We start from the raw sequence: 22,325 nt of genomic DNA, 5'->3' as shown, positions 1-22,325 counted from the left end.
AACAGCTGGTTAGCAGTAAAGAATATTGTTACGTGAATAATACAAGTATTTCTAAGGTCATTTCATGTAATCTTATTAACATCACTCAATATTATCCCTTAAGCCAATTAATGAAGACTTATGAATTTTGCTTTTATTATCTTGATTATGACACATTGACACCAGTAATAGGATATATCATTATCATTGCAACTGTTGATGTGAAAAAAGGGTTCAAGGGAAATGAATTTTTGGAGTTCACCTAGACACTAATAGCTAGGTTTATCGTTTCAATTAATCTTTTGCTGCGTCCATGTTATATTCACGTGGATGGTCTTTATCTAAAAATATCCCGGTGTTTTTTTAGATTTATACTTCCTCCGTTTTTTTAGTTGTCACCGTTAGACTTTTACACTATTCACACAACACGTTTTGACTACCTTTTGTAGTTTATAGATACGATATTACATATTTATGTGTGATCTTGTTTGAATCGTTTCAATGTATATTTTATTAATATCCACTTTTTATAATTTTACAATGTTGATAATTAGAGATATTAATCGTTAAAAATATGCGTTGGCAAGCGTGATATAAAAAGGTATCAACTAAAAAAAAACAGAGGAAGTACTAAAATACATGAACCAATGAGTTGTTTATGAATTTTGTCCTGAATAAACTTTATTTATCGACTAAGTGAATTGTCATTGGACAAGAAGGTGTAGGCTAAAGATATTGAATTACTATGCAAGATTGTGTTTTGCTTTTGGTGTAGTGCACAACACTATGAGAGAAAGGGTAGAACTTATCACTGTTACAGTAATTTTCTCCTCAATACATCAAGCACATTGTCATTGAGTTCAAAACATTACCTAATAGATTATTGAAGATGAATAATCTATCCCAATGATCTTCACTACGATTTGTGAGATCAAACTCATCAGAGCATGAACAACTCTTAACGTCTTAGATCTCTATAGTTGGAGTTTTAATCGCAAATCCATCTTCCTTTTTAGTTTGGAAATTTTCATACAATCAATAAATTTATCCCATAGTTGGAAAAAGAAAGTTTGATCCCCGAGAGTGTTAAAAGCTTTAAAGAACACCCGATGGAAGAAAAAACGGTGAAATTCTCCAAATCACCAAGGTTATGGTGATCTGCAAGCTAAGAGATACATCTATAAATCATCACCATTTCAAGTCTCTTTCAATTTCTAACAAGAACTAAGCTTTGTAAAGGAAATGGTAATATATATATCTTCATTAATTAATGAGAATTAGAGCCACAAACAAAATGGATAAGCAATTTAGCAAGTTCATATTACAAGATAGTGTTGGGAATGAATGCTTTACGTGTCAAAAGGCGGTATAAACCTTATTGAACTCCAATCCCTATATGTCTCTACTGCTACAACTTATGCTACATCTATTACATTTGATAATACATAATTTTCCCATCTCTAGGATAGCAATTAGTTTCTAGATTATACAAATTTTCGAGAGTTATCTTCTAATGATTCTCGAAAAGAAAAAAATGAATCGGCTTAGAGGCAATCTCCTGAATAGGGAGAGAAATATCGAGTCATGGTGGTGGATTGAATCTTGGTCTTGCTCGTAGAATCGTCTGTCCAAATGAACAATTTCTGTATATACATGTTTGGCCTTGTTGAAATGTAAGGCCAAAGTGGTTGAAGTTTAAAGAGGTCATAGCTCAACTTTCATTTGACCGTTTGGCAATGTACCTATAGATCAATTATCAATTTGCTGTATTAGAAAACAATCAAAAATAATTTGCATCCAACAAATTTAAACCATATGAACAATTTTACACGAATTTTTCGAAGATTAATCTCACCTGCAGGTACACTTTGTGTTTGATTTTGGGCAATTCCCATTTGAACAAGACTTTGGAGATCATCTTCCCAAAGATTTGGTAGCTAAGACAGCAAGAAAAATCGAAAAATCCAAATCAGAACTATGTTCAAGATAACAGCTCTCATATGCTAATCATCATTGAGTAAAAGGGATAGTTTTTCTTAAGATATTTGCAGTGTACCTGAGTCATGGAGTCAATGAATCCCTCGATCGAGGGCATCGGAATGCTCGGATTTCTCCGGATTCCGGAAACATTCATTGGATTAGCTGAGAAGGGATTCTCAACACCATTTGGCAGAGGTAGTGACATTTGCTGGTTAGATTGGTAACCATAAGGAAATGCTTGTGCTGCTGAATTCTGATCTATTTGGTACATTGTTTGTGGTACTGATGATCCTCTAGATTGAAACATCTAAAATAACCAAATTTAACAAGAATTGATCAGAAAAATTGCCAAAAGAAAATAACCCAACTCGAAAACTCGAAATCAAGCCGAAATTACTTACATCCTTAGAGAGAAGAGCTTCCATGTTAAACTCCATTCTAGGATTCACAGTAGCTAATTTCATGGAAAGGAACTACAGGGGGAAAAAAATTAAAATCAATTTCAACTAATTTCACATTCAAGCAACAATTATTGAGCAACAACTAATTATTAATTTTATAATTTCAATCAAAATAATATACCTCAACTTGGCGTTGCAATGATTGCACATAATTTATGATTTCATCAAGAACAGTTGCTTTTCCTGTAACCTATGAGCCAAAAATAGGAAATTTACAAAATTACAAACAATTTCATGATCATTTTTATAAAATCAACCCAAAATAAACTAAAAAAGTTGTACAAATCTATAAAATTGAGCAATCCAAAAGATAAAGTACCTTGTTACAACCAGGAACAAGATCTTGAAGAAACTTCATTCTTTCACTAATTTTCTCTCTTCTAACCTGTACATCCATAAAAACAAACAAATAAGACCACCAATAAAAAATCCACAAACTTAATATCCTTGTCAAAAAAAATGTTGCAATTAATATGAAATTGCGCGAAAATATTACCCTTTCAGCAAGACTGTGGCTATCAGTAGCTTGGCCTCTCCTAGCTCTGACATGAATGTAGTCCTTTGGAGGCTCAGGCTTTGTTACTTCCTTATTTGACTCCCCTGCATTTCGCTCTGTATTTTCCTTTTTACCATCTTTTTCATCTAATTTACTTCTTTTAGCATTTGATTCCTCATTTTCTACCTCAACCTAACAAAAACCAAAATTCAACACAATAAATGAGTATCCCTGTCATAAAACACCGTCCCGATTTAGTTGTCACATTTTTATCATTACTGCGAGTACTGTACTAATCTATTCAAATTACATTATCAACACGACAATTAATCCCAAACAGTAAAAAAAATTAAAATTAAAATTTACCTTGTCATCTTTGGGAGTTGTATCCTTGACTTTAGCCTTGGAAGCAGACTTCCTTTTCCTTGAAATTGGATCAATTTGAGGTTTAACCCCAATTTCAACACCTGGGTTTTGCTCAGAAACTGAAGAACCTTCTCTTGAATCACCCAATTCACCATTTTCACCCAATTTCTTATCAGAATTAACCCTAGATAATTTCCCAGATTCCAATTTTGCAACCAATCTATGATTATTATTAGAATTAACACCCACAAAATCATCAAACCCATTTCCAAAACAGGATAATTTAGCAGCTCTTTCAACAAATCCAGGGTCAGCATTAAAAGATCCCAAATTAGATTGAATTGGGTAATTATTATTATTATTACCCATTAACATCATTAAAGAAGAAAGATTGAATTTTGAAGGAGGAGAATTTAGGGGTGTACTATAACAAGAATTATTAGTACTATTATTATTATTACTGTAATTTCCTGTAGCAGCAATGCAGGATTGTTGTGGTGAGACCTCACCAGCAGAATCACATATACTTCCTAACCTTCCGATCAATTCCCTGATCATCGTACCCTCGCCAGGACCATTTTTTTGAGGTACGCCTGCCGTTGTAGGGGAAGATACAATGGAACTAAGGGCGGACTCGAAAGGGTCATTTTGGTCAATTGAGTTCTCCCAATTGGGGTGGAAATAGCAATTTGAGAGCTGTTCACCTGAAATTTCCATCAAATTTGAGCAATTTAGTTCTTTTTCCATTGAATTTTGGGTTGAATTTGTGAGTTTTTGGTTGAAGGGATTTAGGAGAGAGAAAGAGTGAAGCACTTGTAGTTCACTCAATTGATAAAGAGATGGAAAGTGATGGAAGGAAGAGAGAGAAAGTAGAGAGAGAAAAGAGGTGGTGGAAATTGGAAAATGAGGAAAGTGAAATGGAAGCAAAGAGAGTTGGAACAAAGAAATACTCCAGTTTTTCTCAACTTTTTTTTTTTATTTTTTCTTTTTTTATTAATTATTTTCTTGTTTAAGATAGATTAATGGTTTTACTTTTCATATTTTATGTATGCAATGGAAGTAGAAAAGTTTATACATTGATTTGTTTTATTGTAATATTGTTTTATTCATAGGTGTCAATACTCAATAGTGATAGTGGTGGTGCGGTGACGGTGGTGGTGTGGTGACGGTGGTTGTGGGTTAAGTTGAGTCAAGTTTTTTCTATTCACGAGTTGTTCGTTTTGAGTAAAGGGGTCAAAGTAGGAGTGATTTGACAGGTTAAATTTATTTTTAACCATGCCCAAACTCCGTGTTCTGGGCCTAAAGAAACGGGTTTTTGGATCAGGGTTGCCCAAATATAAACATTGTGCTATGCTTATTCGAGCAACTTTTATCAATTCTAGGTCGGACCGGTCGAAAAATTATGTCAAAATCGCTAATATTGGATCAAGTCGGTTCAGCTTTTTTTAAGGCATAGGAATGTAGATAGTCTAAAAAGAATGTCAAATAAAATGTTCATTAGGTGGAATTATGTCCATAGTTTGGTCGTGTTGAGATGATTTGTTTTATTGGTGGTGCTTTTCGGAAATACTATTCCCCTCCCTTTATCTTAATTATTTTTTTTTTCAAGTTTACCTTTCTTCTCTCGTTGTACTCATAACAACGCATAACTTTAGTTACGTTGCAGATGGAAAATAAACCTAATCATCTACATCATGAGTTACACTTGTACAAATTTTATTCACTTATCAACTAGCAATTAAAACTATTCAAAATTAACTAAAAATAGCGCTAAGTAAGTATATTAAGCCGCTACAGTGACTCTCAACATGACTTGTAAAACATGAAATTAGTTACATCAACTTAAACAGCCACAACTTATATTCAACACTTATATCATAATCCAAATGTACAAAAAATGATGTATCAAATATATACCTGAATGACACACATCTGTCATACACAACATACATGATGTAAACACTGTGATAAAAACACGGTAAGTACATTTAAAAATAGTAAGAACAACTACATTCAACATACATCTATGCATCAAAGTTTAGGACCACATGCTTAAAGAAAACCAAACTCCCAAATACAATATGAAAACAAAGAAAAGAATGGTGTTAGTTTTGATGTTGGTTTTTTTTTCCCTCCTTTTTAAATTTTATGTTGGGAGTTTAAATTAAAAGAAAATAAAATAAATAAATAGATAACGTTAAAGGCCAAAACGCCGTAATAGACGGTGGGGGTAAATGCCGGGCCTTTAACGTCAAACCAACTCCTCTTTTTTGTGTTTTGCAGGCTTTCTAGTTAAATTGAGATTCCAACACACTTAGCATAGTTAACAGTAAAAAATTTTACAAAGTCAATGTCATTATACCATATAATCATCTTTTTAGGCTTCCTTTAAATTTAAGTAATTGGGTAAATTTTTGTTTTCAAATCAAGGGTAAAATCATGAAAAGAAAATTGAACAAATGAGTAATTAAGCACCCAAAATCAATATCTATCTATCATCATTCATATTATAGATTGCTTAGAAATGTTCATTAAGAATTTATTCATGGAAGTTTTTATCAAGGAAGGGTATATAAGGCATCATTTGTCTCCAAATTCTCTATGACTCTACTAGAATCGTAATCGGAACTCGCAACAAAATACCTAGTACAACTAGAATAATGTGGTAAACCCATGACAATTTATGTACAATCGTTGTTAAGTAAGCAATAGCTTAATATTCCACTTCCACAAAAAAAAAAAAAAAAATAAAAAAAAAAATAGATGTAATCATATAGGTGGTTGTTCATTGAGCTCACATAAATTAAATTGTGTTATTGATCTTATTAAAAATTAAAATTATTAAAATCATGTTAGTGAACATTAATTTTTATCGGTTGAAATCATTTTGACCAATACATTACTTTAATCAACAAAGGTTGGTTTTATTTTATTATGTAATATCCAATTCAATCAAATCAAGCCTACACTTTTTGAGACTAAATTGAGAAAACCAATTAAGGTCAACTCAGGTCTTGTTTTGATTTACTGAAATGAGCTAAAATGAATTGTTTACGAGAGAAGGAAATTAGGAATTGAACTGAACTGAACTGAAATGAAATTAAGCTGAAGAGACCAGGGTCTCAATCACAAAGTGGCTTGATTATATTACACCCCCTAATTAGCTAGACTTGTCTATGTAATCAACAATCAAACAAACCACTGCACTTTCTCTAATTGTACCTTACTACGGAGTACCTTATGAAAAAACTGTGAGTTTGTGCTTATAGAGCCTTAGAGAGTCACAACAATAACAATGTAGTCGAGATTTAATACAACCTTAACTTGCTCTTGAGTAACTTTCCCAAGACTTAGCTTGCTTATAAAGTTTAAATAATTGATTGACAATAAAAAAATTTGGAGAACAAACATAAATATCTTTACTTTTTGAAAAATGACTAAAAATTTAAGGAAATAATAAAAAAAATATTAGTACAAAATAACAATAAAGAAGTAAGTCTCCAAATAATGACTCTAAAACAAGAGGAGAAACTTCTTGGCTTAAACTAGTACTTGGAAAATTGAGTCTACATAAACAATAATAATAATAAATTAATCAATAATTAAATAAAAACAAAGAAATTAATAATCAAATAAACAAGTAAAACAAAAAAAATAGTAGATGATGAGATGAGGAAGATGAAAAGAGGAATGTCTGAGAGAAAGAGGTACGAAGCTAAAGTTGTGGTAGGGGTGAAGTTGGCCTTTATTGAAGATGATGAGTATGCCAAATTATTTCCTCCTTGAGCTATGTGTGCCACCTCATGAAGTTAGTTTATAACTAACTCTTTTCTGGAAGCTTCTGCTGTAACAAACTCAGACACGAGTTTGTTGTGAGTGCTGACATCATTTCTATTCCCTTTGTAATAAGCTAGTACTATATATGTTTATTTGTATTCCGAGCTCATGCTTTATTAATGCTCATAATATTCTTCTCTCTACATTTTCCTCTCAATAGAATTCTCTCTGTTCTTCTCTCTAAAACTTCTTGTTGAGCAAGTTTTCTGCATTTTACTTCATATTTCTTCATGGTATCAGAGCAGATGTACGATCCTTTGCTGCGATTTCAGCTTGATTTCTTCATTTTCAGGCATTGATTCTTCATCTCTTTCTTCGTTTTCTCTTCTATTTTTCTGGATTTCTGCATTTTTGTGCTTGAAATTGTTCAAATATGGGTGAAAATTCTGGTAATACACTATCTCTTAATTCAAATCCTGCTAGTGTATATTTTCTGCATCCTTCAGAGAATCCTGCAAATCCTCTTGTTTCTGTTAAATTCAATGGTGATTGTTATAATGAATGGCAACGAGGTATGATTATTGCTTTTGCTGCTAAAAACAAGCTAGGTTTCATTGATGGAACTTTACCTAGACCTCCAGTTTCTGATCTGCTTGAATCTCAAGCTTGGGATAGATGCAATGCAATGATAATTGCTTATATTTTGAATTCTCTAGATCCTGGAATTGCTAGAAGTGTTCTATATTTTAGTACTGCTAGAGAGATCTGGAAGGATCTTGAAGATCGTTATTCTCAGAGTTCAGGTGCTCAATTGTACTCATTACAGCAGAATTTGCATGATATGAGTCAAGGTTCTAGTAGTATTGCAGAATTTTTCACTGAAATCAAAGCTGTTTGGGATCAGATCTCAGGAATCAATCCTATTCCTTCTTGCAGTTGTGGTAAATGTACTTGTAATTTGACTCAGAAATTTCTCAAACAGCAACAGGAAGAGAGGTTGATCCAGATGTTGATGAAACTGGATAACAAATACAATAATGTCAGGACTAATGTCTTGATGATGCAGCCTCTTCCTAATGTTTCTTTGGCTTACAGGCTTCTAATCCAGGAAGAGAAGCAGAGAAATGTTAGTATGCTAGTTGAAGCTCAGCAGCAGGTTAATACTATGGCATTTGCTGTTGATAATAGAAGATTTGATTCATTTTCTGGTCCTAGACCTAGTGTAACCAAGTATCAGCCACCTAATACTTAGAACAGGAATTCTTCGTCTTCTATTCAACAAGGTTATAACCATAACCTTGGGAGGGGAACATCTGGACAGAGAAGATTTTCTTCTCTTTTCTGTGACTATTGTAAGATGTCTGGACACTCAGTTGATAGATGTTTCAAAATCATTGGATATCCTGGTCCTAATTCTGCTGGTAAAAACAAAGGCAAGAAAATTGCAGCAATTGTTTACAGTGATGATGCAGATGATGATTCTAATCAAGCAGTTGAGACTGCACACATTTCTTCTGAGCAATACAGCAAAATGATGGAGGTGATGAATTCACAGCAGCAAAATCTACATAATTCTAGTTCTGAAACTGAGAGTGCACATAATCTTGTGTACTCTAATCACAGTTCAGCTCATATGGCAGGTACTTGTTTAGTTTCCTGTTCAAATTCTAAATGGATTATTGATTCAGGAGCAACTGATCATATTTGCTGCAACATTGATTTATTTCATTTTTATGAAAAATTCAATAGATCTCCTAATACCATTACTGTTGCTAATGGTAAGCATGTGAAAGTTGAAAATATTGGAGATATCAGATTTCAGAATGGCATAGTATTGAAGAATGTTCTTCATGTGCCTGATTTCACTTTCAATTTGATCAGTACACATAAATTGTGTAAGGATCTTGATTGTGAGATCAAATTTACTCATGATACTTGTCTCATTCAAGATCATTCCCAGCACACTACACTTGTTCTTGGTAAACTGGAGTCTGGTTTATATGTTGTAAATGGAGAATATACTGTCAAGAAATGTGATAATCAGGTTGCTGGTGCTGCACAGTTGAATAATTCTGAAGAAGCTAAGCTATGGCATCTCAGGCTAGGTCATCTACCTTTCAATAAAATTCATCATGTTCTTGATCATGTTTCTAGTTGTTCTGGTCAAGACACTATCTGTCAGATTTGTCCTAGAGCTAAACAAACTAGGATTCCTTTTCCCTCAAGTAGCATTAAGACATCCCATTGTTTTGAGTTACTACATGTAGATACTTGGGGTCCCTATAAAGTTCCCACTCATGATGGTTGTTCTTATTTTTTGACTATAGTTGATGACTTTTCTAGGCATACTTGGACTTTTCTTATGAAAGCCAAGTCTATTGCTGTTTCTGTAATAGAAAATTTTTCTGCAATGGTTAATAATCAGTTCAGTACTTCTATTAAATGCATTAGATCAGATAATGCAAAGGAACTTTGTGAGGGTCCTATTTTACAGTTCTATAACAAGCATGGAATTGTGCATCAAACAAGTTGCACAGACACACCACAGCAGAATGGCGTGGTTGAGAGAAAACACAGGCATTTGCTTGAAACTGCCAGAGCTTTGTTTTTCCAGTCTAATGTTCCTGTTTTTCTATGGGGAGAGTGTTTACTTTGTGCCACTCATTTGATAAATAGGATGCCACTAAGCTCTATTGAATTCTATCCTCCTTATGAAAAGCTATTTGGGGTTAAACCTAATTTAGGACATCTAAGGGTTTTTGGATGCCTTTGTTATGTGTCAACTATCAAATCTCAGAGAAGCAAGTTTGATTCTAGAGCCATACCATGTGTCTTTCTAGGTTATCCTCCAAACCAGAAAGCTTACAAGGTTATGAATATTGAGACAAAGCAATTTGTTATTTCCAGAGATGTGTATTTTCATGAAAAACACTTGCCATACCATTTCCCTGCAAATAATAAACCCCAACCTATTTTCTTACCAATAGCCACCCCAAACACTTCAGATTTCTCTCAAATTATTCCTGAACCCTTTCTCTTTGATACAGATTCTGAATCTGATATTTTACTAACACCACCACATATTCCCAATTCACCACCTCTTTCTCCACAAATTACTCCTACTTCTTCTCCTATTTCTGCTTCCCCACCACCTCTAAGACAATCACATAGACCTATTAAAACACCTTTTTGGCACAAAGATTATGTTACTGCAGCTGTTCATTGGTGTAACATAGTTTAATACAATGAGATAGCTTCTGATGTTCAAGCTTTCATAGCTCAGAATGCTGATATTAGAGAACCAGCTAGTTACTTTGAGGCATCTCAGGATCAAGGTTGGATAGAAGCTATGCAGAGAGAGTTGGATGCTTTGGATAAAAATGGCACTTGGGAACTTTGTTCTCTTCCAAAAGGGAAGAAAGCTATAGGGTGTAAGTGGGTTTTCAAGGTGAAACTCAAGTCAGATGGGACTGTGGAAAGGCTTAAGGCAAGGTTAGTTGCTAAGGGGTATACACAGGTTTTTGGCATTGATTTTGATGAGACTTTTTCACCTGTGGTGAAGATGGCTACAGTGAGGTGTATTTTGTCTATTGCTGCTCACAAAGGTTGGACTCTGCATCAGTTAGATATTAACAATGCTTTTCTTCATGGTACTTTACATGAAGAAATTTACATGAAGTTTCCTGAGGGGATGCCTAATCCTCACAATCTTGTTTGCAAATTGAAGAAATCACTCTATGGCCTTAAACAAGCTTCAAGGCAATGGTATGCTAGGCTCACTCTTGAATTACAGTCTAAAGGGTTCAAGCAGTCCTTGAATGATTACTCTATGTTCTTGAGGCAGACAGATGCTGACCTTATCATCATTATAGTCTATGTTGATGATATTATAGTTACTGGTACTAATGATGCTGTTATTCTGGAGCTGAAGCATCACCTTAATTCTGTTTTCCGCATTAAGGATTTGGGTACTCTACATTATTTCTTAGGCATTGAAGTACTTCACATGCCTCAAGGGATAATTCTTACACAAAGAAAATTCTCTAAGGAGCTGTTACAAGAGTCTGGTTTTGATGTTTCCAAGTCTGCTAAAACTCCCTTGCCTCAGAAAATGAAGTTAACAGCAGATACAAGAGAGTTTTGTTCTGATCCTTTCCTTTACAGGCAACTTGTGGGAAAGCTTAATTTTCTGACTCATACTAGACCAGACCTTGCCTTTGCTGTGCAATCATTGAGCCAGTTTATGCAACAGCCTAGAGTACAGCACATGGAAGCTCTGCATCATGTTCTTTGTTATGTGGCTTACACTTTGGGTCAGGGTATTTTACTCAATGCTACAGACCAATTAGTATTACATGCATATTCAGACTCTGATTGGGCTGCTTGCTCTAACACTAGGAGATCTGTGACAGGTTATATTATGATGCTTGGGAATTCACCTATTTCCTGGAAGTCTAAGAAGCAGGGAACTGTTTCTAAGTCCAGCTCTGAGGCAGAATACACAGCTATGGCTGCAGCATCTGGTGAAATTGCTTGGTTAGTTAGATTGCTCACTGAGTTGGGGGTACTTCAACTGAAGCCTGTAAAATTGTCCTGTGACAATATGTCTGCTATTCATATTGGCAAGAATCCTGTGATGCATGAACGTACTAAGCATATTGAGATCGATTGTCATTTCACTCGAGAGAAGGTTTTGGAAGGTCTCATTGAGCTCACTTATCTTCCTTCTGCATAACAGCTAGCTGATATCTTCACTAAGTCCTTGCCTGTTCATCAGCACTCTTATTTGACTTCCAAGCTTGGTTTGGTTGATTCAACCACCTCAAGCTTGCGGGGGGGTATTGAAGATGATGAGTATGCCAAATTATTTCCTCCTTGAGCTATGTGTGCCACCTCATGAAGTTAGTTTATAACTAACTCTTTTCTGGAAGCTTCTGCTGTAACAAACTCAGACACGAGTTTGTTGTGAGTGCTGACATCATTTCTATTCCCTTTGTAATAAGCTAGTACTATATATGTTTGTATTCTGAGCTCATGCTTTAGTAATGCTCATAATATTCTTCTCTCTACATTTTCCTCTCAATAGAATTCTCTCTGTTCTTCTCTCTAAAACTTCTTGTTGAGCAAGTTTTCTGCATTTTACTTCATATTTCTTCAGCCTTAACTGGCGCAGGACGATATTGGTTGCGTTTGTCATGGAGTAGGAAACTTCATTTTTTTTTTTTGTAAAATTAATTTATTATACTACTTATTAATTAATTAAGTACTATCATTTAATTATTGTTTTAATTTGTAGTTTAAGTTAATGTAAATATTTGACTATTTGCTCGGTTTAGTTTAATTATTTATATATGGTATGGAATTAAGGGACATAACAGCAGAAAATAAGGTTGTAGATAGCGTGGCTTCAATTTTAATCTTTTTAATTAATTTCAATCTTAATTCCCTTTTCTTTTATGATCAGTCATCTAGCTTATAGTTTATTTTGGCCATTTTTTTAAAGTTAATTTTATATTGCATGATTTTCTTTACGTTATTTTGTGTTAGAAGAAGCCACGAAGATGTTACGTAGACAAAGTGAGATTCATATAATCATGTTCGTGTAACTATAGCTTGACTTACTTGATAAAACTCATATCTTAAAATTCAGTTTTCACTAATTGATGGTGTATGGAGGTGTATTCCCTTACATTTGCCTTGCGTTTTTAAATGTTTGATCCGCGAATATTGAACTAATAAAAGATAATACGTTACTATATGAGTTGAGAATTGATCAAGATCATTTTTGTTAGCTTTGTGTCCATATACAACATTTTTTGTTGTTGCAAAATCTACATATTGTATAAATAATGTAAACTAATAAAAAAAATAAATTCAATTATCAATATGTTTTAGACAAGTTGGGGTATGTGTGAATCATAGGGTGTGAAGTTGTGAACAATTATGGAATAAGTTATTGCCACTAGATGTACTTTGCAATGACTTGCTTATTTGCTAATATAAGGTTAATAAACACAAAAATAAAAAAATAAAAAAAAATTGTGGTTATTTAATTATACAAATTTGTATAACAATCATACGCTCTATAGCATAATGACATGTTAATATGTACGCATGTACTTATTGATTTGCTATTTTTTTAGTTTATATGTACTTAATTGTTTTGTTTAACAATTAGTAATAGTAGTTGCACCTTTGAGTAGGTGTGAATTATTCTTTTCTAAGGTTTTTCAAGTAATTTATTAGGCAAAAGTTTAGTGCGTAGTGATAATTCAAAATCTCATCTATAGACCATAAATCATTTAGCTGATTATTATTGTTGTCAATTATTACTAGATGGCTTTCATAGACAATTATCTACATATATAAATTTCACAAAGCACAATAATTTCATAAGTATGATATGTAATAAATTCCTATAAATAATTTTGATGTGTGTAATTAGAAAGACACATTACTTTTCAACTACTCCGTATAAAATAACACAACTTTCCTCAAAAAGATAAAAATTAAATAAACACAATTGATATGCTCCACCAGCCCTCCAACTGAATCCTATATGCATACATATACTAGATCTACTCAATCAAAAGTTTAAAGGGAGTATAGTAATTTAGTTATGATGATCAATGATTTCAATTTTTATAAGTACCCACTCCATATAAAATTATGACTTGAATTTCCATAGTTTGATATATTACACCATAATACACTACATATGGTGTGAAGAAAGGCACATAGACATAGTTAATCATATAATATTGAGATTTGATCTCGTGTATTAGATAGCAGGTATTACACCTTAAACTTTAACCAACTAATTTAATCAGTATCTATATAATCATATTGAGAAAAACATCTTAATTACATACTCTTATCATTTAATTAATTAATCTAACCTACTCCATACTTTGTATTAGCTAGCTTTAGCTAGTAGGTAACAAATAAAATGGTACTCCACATACATGTACTTTTTTTACACTGGTATTATATTTTTATGTTACAATAAATAAAATGGTACTTTATAAATTAATGAAATGTAATTAAGAAAAGTGAGAAAGGAAAAGAAGAAATGCAAAAGGCTGGCAAAGCGTGTGGTGCTTTTGTCCTTAGATTAATCATCGTACAATTCCAAATCTAGGTTTTGGTGGTGACTAACTATGATTGCCAGCCTTTTTCATCTGTTTTTTCTTCTTTTTCTCTGCACCTAAAAATTTAATCTATGTTTTCTTCTTCTTCGTCCATTCATTTTGAATTCTTATTTTTCTTAGTATTTATTGTTCCGAGTAATTCCGGCACAGATAATCTTCGTGGGTTGGTAAAGGTTTACCGTCCAATTATGCACCTGCACAGTCAACACAGATAAGCTAACCCGGGGGTTATCCGGGAATAACCTCTCCGATGCTAAAGTCAGCAATCCGGTAAAAAGAAAGAATGAGGAAAGAGAAAGTGTTTTTGATGTGTAGAGAGAGAGAGAGAGAAAAAATCGTACCTTTGGACGAACATTTGCTTGGGTATATATAGAAAAATAACTAAGCTGGTGCCACCTATAACGATAGGTGGCAAACCGACCCCATAGGCAGCAGGTGCCTACGTGGTCTGAAGCAGCTCTCCACGTGGCCGTTTAGAAAGGCCGTTATGGACATTTAAGCTTTCTTACTAATGAGTTGTTTCTGTGTTATTGTTGCATTACCGGCTAAGTAGGTATTACTACCGGTATTATCCCGTACAACTAGCCCCCCAAGTGAGGTCGTCGGTGAAACCGGCGTGCTCACTTGTAATTATAAGAAGAATCAGAGCAAAATGAGGTACCGATAGTATTTTGTAATTAGAAATGTAAGATTCGCCCCCTTTAGTGAGGAAAGTACCGATAGTACTTTGGTCACTTAAAAACTGGTTGTGATTTTACAAAAAATCTCTGATTTGCCCCTTTAGTGAGGAAAGTACCGATAGTACTTTGGTCACTTAAAAACTGATTGAGATTTTACAAAAAATCTCTGATTTGCCCCTTTAGTGAGGAAAGTATCGATAGTACTTTGGTCACTTAAAAACTGATTGAGATTTTATAAAAAATCTCTGATTTGCCCCTTTAGTGAGAAAAGTACCGATAGTACTTTGGTCACTTAAAAACTGATTGAGATTTTACAAAAAATCTCTGATTTGCCCCTTTAGTGAGGAAAGTACCGATAGTACTTTGGTCACTTAAAAACTGATTGAGATTTTACAAAAAATCTCTGATTTGCCCCTTTAGTGAGGAAAGTACCGATAGTACCTTCGTCACTGAAAAACTGATTGAGAATTTACCAAAAATACCGATAGTACTTTGTGTCACTTTGATGTAAAAATTTAAAAACTGCAAAATTTCGTGGGCGGGAAAAGTTTAAAATGAGTGGGGCACGTGTCATTCATCCTACGTTTTAGGTTGCGAAAAGGCGTTTTTCCCCAGCCGTTGGATTGCATGCACAAACTGTCACTTCAACTGCCACTGTTCAAGGGGGTATTTAAGCGTCAAAAATCAGCAATTTTCCTCATTTGCTGTTTGTTTCAAAAATTTTCTCCGACGCATTTTCTGCGAACACATTTAGGGTTTCGTCAATCGATTTGCATTATCAAGAAGAGAACGAATTCAACTGCTTGCTTGAAGATCCAAGTCTGTCAAGTTTCTCACTTCAGTGTTTCTGTCCGTTCTCTCATACGAAGTTCATTTGATTCTACGAGGTAAAAAGCCCTAACTTTTGCTTATTTTGGTAATTTAGAGCGTCAATTGCCTGTTTCGCCTTAGTGTTGTGTCTGTGGTTGTATTTGTTAAGTTTATGCCTAAATTTGTTCAAAACTCGACTTCGGGTAAGGCCGGCGAGGCTGACCCGTTTGCACCCTTGTCCCCAGCTCCGGTGACCGAAGTTGAATATTCTTGTCAGCCTTCCTGGTCTAATATTTTGGAAGACGTTGAGATCATCTCAATCTCCCCGATAAGCATTTGCCCTCAGTTGCATTCTACTTTCGAGATTATTCAATACGGGTCAAACTTAGGCAAGATAGGTCGTAAAACAACAGCAATGCCGAGAACAAAAAGAACTAGTTATCAACCTGAGGAATGTGAAAAATCTGAACACCGTGAAGGCAAAGAACCTATGGTTGAGGGAAATTCTGATATCGGTGAGGAGCACATACAGTCTGTAGAGAGATTTCTGGAGGATATGGGTGAGGAGAGTGTAGGCAACATTGGAAATGAAGGTGTAGGTGAGAGTGGAGATGAGGGATCCGGTGAGACCGGTAGTGGGGATGGCAGCCAGGATACCGAAGTAAGTGAGCAAAGGGTGAGAGTGAGGGAGGGTGAGGCCGCTGAAAGAAGCGATGCCGTCATAAAAGAAGAGAATTTGGACGAGGGGTATGACTCTGAAAACGACGATCCAAAATACCGAGAACCCCTTGAGCTAAAGGCCGAGTATAAGGTTGTGTCAACAAAAGTTGACCCAGAATGGCTTGCGAAGGCTACCGAGAAAGAATATTGCCGTATCGGTGCTCATTTCTTCAACCTCCCTGACGGCTACGATTTGAAATTACCCGAAGAGGGTCAAACTGCTCTTGACTGTCCTGACGGTCATATAGTTGTATATGCAAAACATCTCGAGTATGGCTTACGGTTCCCACTACATCCTTTTGTCGAGAAAATTTTTAGGGCTTGGAATGTGTGCGTGGCGCAGCTAACGCCTATTGCTATTCGTAATCTTATTTCACTGGTATGGGTAATGATATTCATGGACTTCCCTCTTACCTTAAACTTATTTCGCACTCTTAACTGGCTAAAGAGAGATAGTCAGTCACCAGGGTTTTGGTCATTGTTCACGGCTCGGGGTAAATGCACGGTTTGGCCGAAACTGACCAGTTGTAAAGGCTGGATGGAGAATTTCTATTTTCTAAGTGTTCCTGAAGAATACAAAGTTCGCAGGCGTTTCTATCCTGCTCATAGCATGTTTGATACTATTAGGCGTAGAAGATTAGGTGAGATAGAGAAGTACGCTTGTAAGTTTTTTGACTGTACATATGTAAGGGCCGGTAGTAAGAATAAAGTTGTACCGGGGGTGTGGCTACCCAATTGTAATTATATCTTGGGTAACGCCCCTTTGTCTCATGTCGGTCTCTGCTGGACTGACGCATTTGGTACGGCTCTTTTCATATTAACAGCTTTGCTTTATTTTTTTCGTTTTCATCGCTATTTTTACTATTTTTTATGTACATCGTTACTGTCTTCTTCTGTTTTTACTGCCCTGTCGGTATCTTGATTTTTAGTGTATTTAAGCTTCACAATCCTGTTACTCGTATTCATTTCTTGCGTGCTTGCTGTGGTGCAGGTATTGATAAGTTAGACTTCGCCAACTTGGGCTTATATCCTGACGGCAGGGTGAAGTATCAGTGCCCTCCCAATCCAAAGCACAGTTACGATACCTTACCTGTTTACTGCACACGTGCTCATAAAGGGAAAAAGAGAAGACGGCAAGACATGACTTCCAACGAGCAACGCAGGACCAGAGTTCCCCGTGCTCTTCCGATCAGACGAGGTGGAGCAAACGCTCAGAAAAGGTCCAGCGACCTCTCCGGCCGTGACCAGAATAAAAGACAAAAGCAGGATGAGGCCGCTAAGGATCAGCAGAAGCCGTCAGATGCCTTCAAGGATCTGAACGTTGTGAATTTGGAGGACGACGCTCCTACCGGTGTCAAGAAGTTAAATATCACTTTACGCCGACCTGCCGAGACAAGTGTGGTAGCAGCGGAGAAAGTGGTTACAACTGAGAAGACGGTAGCGGCGGAAGAGTCTTCTCTCAGGGTCCGACAAACTCTGTTGTCGGGGAAGTCCGCCAGCAGCAAGAACGCCTTTATACCTGTGCTGACAGGGGATTATATCGAGATCCCCCATGTAAAGCTTCCTACCGAGGTGGCTGAGGAGTTTTTGGTTCCTAGCGGCAGTGCTGGCGAGCCGTGGCTTCTGCGTATCAACGTGAATAGGGGAGAGTCTGTTATCTGCGACGATCCCAATACCGGAGGCAGCATGGGGTGGAGAATGCTGAAAGATTTGGCCACACCGGCGGACAGGCCTGTCGACAAGCTGATAGCTCCTTGCGGTCAGATGATGAATGATATGCTCCGGGTAAGACATAATTGCCGTCATGACCCTTGCTACCTTATTACTTATGTTTTGATTTACATATTATTATTATTTTTTATGTTACTATATATATACTTACGTTGTTTTTTCTTCTCTTTTTTTTTTTTTTTTTTTTTTTTTTTTTTTTTTGCTTTAGACGGTTAATTCGGCTGTCGAGGTGGTACATATGTACCGTTATTACCAGCGCTGTCATGATCAAGCTGAAGCGAAATTCAAGAAGTGTGACGACGCCCGACAAGCTGCTGTTAACGAGAAGGAGAAACTCAAAGGCACCGTCAAAACTATGGAGAACAAACTGGTTGCCCTAAACACAAAGCTGACCAATCAGGAGTCTATGCAGAGGAGGATTACCAGCCTTGAGCAGGAGCTGAAAGCAGAAAAAGAGGCTAAGGCAAGGTTGGAGGGATCCTTGAAAAGAGCTGAAGAGGAGAAGCCCGGTATCAGGCGCCGAGCAGTCAACCGGTTCCTACAGTCCGATCACTATCGGAACTTGCTGGTGGACCGGTATACTGGTGGGTGGGTAGCTGCTCACCGTTGCGTCTGCAAAGCCGAGAATTGGGATGCGGAGAAATGGCAGGCAGCTGAGGCTGCTTATGGTGAAGACATGCATCTCTCTCCTACCAGCTACGAAGGGGATTATTTTGACAACCCCCCTCCAATCGAAGTGTTGAAGAACCTGGATTCGCGAGATTTGCCGGAAGAAGAGTTTGCTGATGCTCTTATCGCTAGTCCTGTCAAAGAGGACATTGCTGCCGGCACCTCTGAACCTGCCCCCGAGAAGGAGCCTGGGCCAAAGAAAGATTAATGGGGCGGGCAGTCATCACCGGAATCTTGCGGGTCCTCCTTATCTGTAATTTCCAAGGCTCACTGTTGAGCAGCTTATGTTTGTTCTTGCTCGAAAACAACAATAATTTTTATGTTTTTAAAACTTGTACTTTGGCCGATATGACCCTTGTCTCTTTTTTGGGTGATGGCTGTCGATTTCATATGTACGTTCTAACAATTTTTATTTCCTGTTTGAGTTAAAACATGTATCTGTAATGTTTGAACTTAGCCTACTTTCTGAATAATTTTACCGTTGATCTTATTTTACTGTGTGCACGTTCCTTTACTGTCTTGATTCTAATGCCGTAAGTAACAATATGCTTGTCTGCGATTTCTACAACTGCTATTTACAAGTAGATTGTAACTTGTATTATAATTGCATATTCGTTCTTTTATTTGTACGAAAAAATTGTATAACTTGCCCTCCCGTCTTTTCGACTCTTAGGCTTAGGCATATGCCCCCGAATTCCGCAATTAATTTCCGTAGAAATTGATTTCGGAATTCCTTATCCATCTGTTATTGCCGGTATTTTCCAGTATCTGCAGCCTTTATCAGGCCAAGTATTTGACAGTAGATCAGACCATCAATTTCAACTTGCCTTGAGGCGCAATAGTTATCCAACCTTCCTCCTTACTTGAATGAAAGAGACAGCTAGCTAGGCTGTTTATCAGATCATATCGAAAGTAGGGGATGGCTCTATATGTTGTAGTACTTTCTTTTATTAATTAACGGCCGTGGCCATAAATCATCAAAACAAATTACAAGCGGGAGGTTGGTTACAAAAATATTAAATCATGACTACATGCCATGCCGGTACCTAACATAAGAAGCAAATGCACAAACTAAACGTAATATTTCTTAAGGACATTTGTATTCCAAACATTCTTTAACGGTACTCCCTCTAGAGTCATTAGCCGGTATGATCCTTGCCGAACCGTTTCATACACCTGATAGGGGCCTTCCCAATTTGCTGTGAGTTTGCCTTCTGCATTCCCTCTACCCGTTGCCGCCGTTCGACGAAGGACCAAATCCCCATCTTCCAGAGGCCGATAATTAACTCTCTTGTTATACGCTTGACTAATACGATTCTTATATGCCGCTGACTTGATGGCCGCCGTAAGCCGAGTTTCAGGTAAGAAGTCTAACTGTTGTCGTAGAAGCAAGTCGTTTTGATCCTCACAAAAATGCTGAACACGAAATGTAGGGAGTCCTACTTCAGCCGGAACGACTGCTTCAGAACCGAAAGCAAGGTTGAATGGCGATTCTCCGGTGGTCTCCCTTGTTGTCGTTCTATTCGCCCATAATATTTCCGGGATCAGATCGGCCCACAAGCCCTTTGCATCTTCCACCTTCTTTTTTAGTGCCGTTAATATTTGCTTGTTTGCGGCTTCCGCTTGCCCATTTGACTGAGGATGGCAGACAGCCGCATATGCAAATTTCACCTTGTATATGCTAAGGAAGTTCTTAACCGGATTGCAATCAAATTGGGAGCCGTGATCAAATACCATGGCAACCGGTAGACCAAATCGGGTGAATATACCCTTCCATATGAACTTCTTAACTTCACTGGCTGTTATCTTTGCTACCGGTTCTGCTTCTATCCACTTAGTGAAGTAGTCAATCCCCACTATTAGGAATTTTCTGCTCCCTGTTGCCGACGTGAAAGGTCCGATAATGTCCATTCCCCATTGTGCAAACGGTATTGGATTTAAAATTGGCGTCAGGTCGTTTGGCGGCTGATTTATTGCCGGCCCAAATTTTTGACATTTGTCGCACCTTTTCGCGTATGCTAAGGTATCGGCATTCATTGTTGGCCAATAATACCCTCTTTTCATCGCTTCCAAGGACATTGACCGCCCTCCAGCATGATTTCCGCAATCTCCTTCATGGATTTCTTCTATCAGCCTAGCTGACTCATAGGCCGATATACATCTTCGCAACGGTAACGAGAACCCCCTTTTATACAACATTCCTTTGAACATGACAAACCAGACACTGTCCTTCCTTATTTTCTGGGCTTCTAATTTGTTCACCGGTAAGACGCTGTGCACCTTGTAGGCCAGTACGCCATCATACCATTCTTTGCCGTTAACCACGCAATTCACTTGTTTTGGAGTGTTGTCGGGGTCAATGCTTTTATTTTCCAGAAGCTCCACCATCACAGTACGTTCTAGATCATTGAAGCTTGAACTTGCCAATTTTGCCAAGGCGTCTGCCTGTGTGTTTTGCGCTCTCGGCACCAGTTGTATTTCGAATGATTCCAAGTTAGCCGTTACCGCTTTCAACTTTGCCAAGTAAGCCACCATTGTTTGTTCCTTGGCCTCATAAGTGCCGTCAAATTGACTTGCCACCAATTGTGAGTCTGTCGTGAGCTCTATCCGCCTTGCCTCGGCTGCAACACATAATTGCACCCCCGCAAGTGCTGCTTCGTATTCGGCTTCATTATTAGAGGCTTTAAACTTGAATTTGATGGCGTATTCAAATATGTCACCTTGCGGTGATGTCATGACAATACCGGCGCCGGAGCCTGTTGATGCTGAGGAGCCGTCAACGGAAACTTTCCACAATCCGTTGATTTCTTCTTCTTCTGTGTAAGATGCTTCCACAATGAAGTCAGACAGAGCCTGAGCCTTTATCGACACTCGTGGCTTGTAAATTATAGCATATTCCGACAACTCTACCGCCCATTTGAGCAACCTTCCTGACGTCTCCATCTTCTGTAGGGACTTCTCTAACGGCTGGTTTGTTAATACTTCAATGGTATGCGCATCAAAATACGGCCTGAGCTTTCTTGCTGCTATTACCACTGCATATGCAATCTTCTCTATCAGAGGGTATCTTCTCTCAGCCGCGTTCAAAACGTGGCTCACAAAATAAATCGGCAGTTGAGCCCTCTTTCGCTCCACTATCAGCACCGCTGCAACCGTCTTCGGAGATGCCGAGATAAACAACTGCAGGTTCTCTCCCTGTTCCGGCCGTGCTATGGTCGGGAGAGACCTTAGATGGCTTTTGACCACCTCTAATGCCTTTGCTTGCTCCTCTCCCCAGATGAATGTTTTGTTTTGCCGGAGGACTACAAAGAACGGTAAGGCCTTATCAGCTGATTTGCTAATAAACCTTGTCAGCGCCGCCATGCGGCCGGTAAGCTTTTGTATATCTTTTATCGATTTGGGTTGTGGTAGGCTAAGTATAGCTTCTACTTTGTCGGGATTTGCATCTATCCCCCTTTCACTAACCATAAACCCCAAGAACTTCCCCGAACGAACCCCAAAGACG

At 37.1% G+C, this 22,325-nt stretch overlaps 2 protein-coding genes across 2 annotated transcripts; one reads left to right on the top strand and one right to left on the bottom strand.

Annotated features, from left to right (window-relative positions):
- Positions 1-1,222: 1,222 nt before the first annotated feature.
- LOC145582574 (transcription factor bHLH62-like) lies at positions 1,223-4,274 on the bottom strand. Its single transcript, XM_081639557.1, has 8 exons — positions 3,283-4,274; positions 2,917-3,108; positions 2,740-2,805; positions 2,542-2,610; positions 2,361-2,432; positions 2,036-2,266; positions 1,835-1,916; positions 1,223-1,721 (listed from the first exon to the last, which is right to left on the bottom strand). The coding sequence occupies exons 1-8, from the start codon at positions 4,027-4,029 to the stop codon at positions 1,684-1,686; spliced, it is 1,497 nt and encodes a 498-aa protein (XP_081495683.1). The 5' UTR covers positions 4,030-4,274; the 3' UTR covers positions 1,223-1,683.
- Positions 4,275-7,492: 3,218 nt separating this feature from the next.
- LOC145581426 (uncharacterized) lies at positions 7,493-8,311 on the top strand. Its single transcript, XM_081638434.1, has one exon. It carries the CDS (start codon positions 7,493-7,495, stop codon positions 8,309-8,311), a length of 819 nt encoding a protein of 272 aa, XP_081494560.1.
- Positions 8,312-22,325: the final 14,014 nt, after the last annotated feature.

This window comes from Chenopodium album, chromosome 15, assembly GCF_948465745.1.
Source record: "Chenopodium album chromosome 15, dcCheAlbu1.1, whole genome shotgun sequence".
NCBI lineage: Eukaryota > Viridiplantae > Streptophyta > Magnoliopsida > Caryophyllales > Amaranthaceae > Chenopodium > Chenopodium album.
Note: the sequence above shows the minus strand (reverse complement) of the source record. Positions and strands in the feature narration are given on the sequence as shown.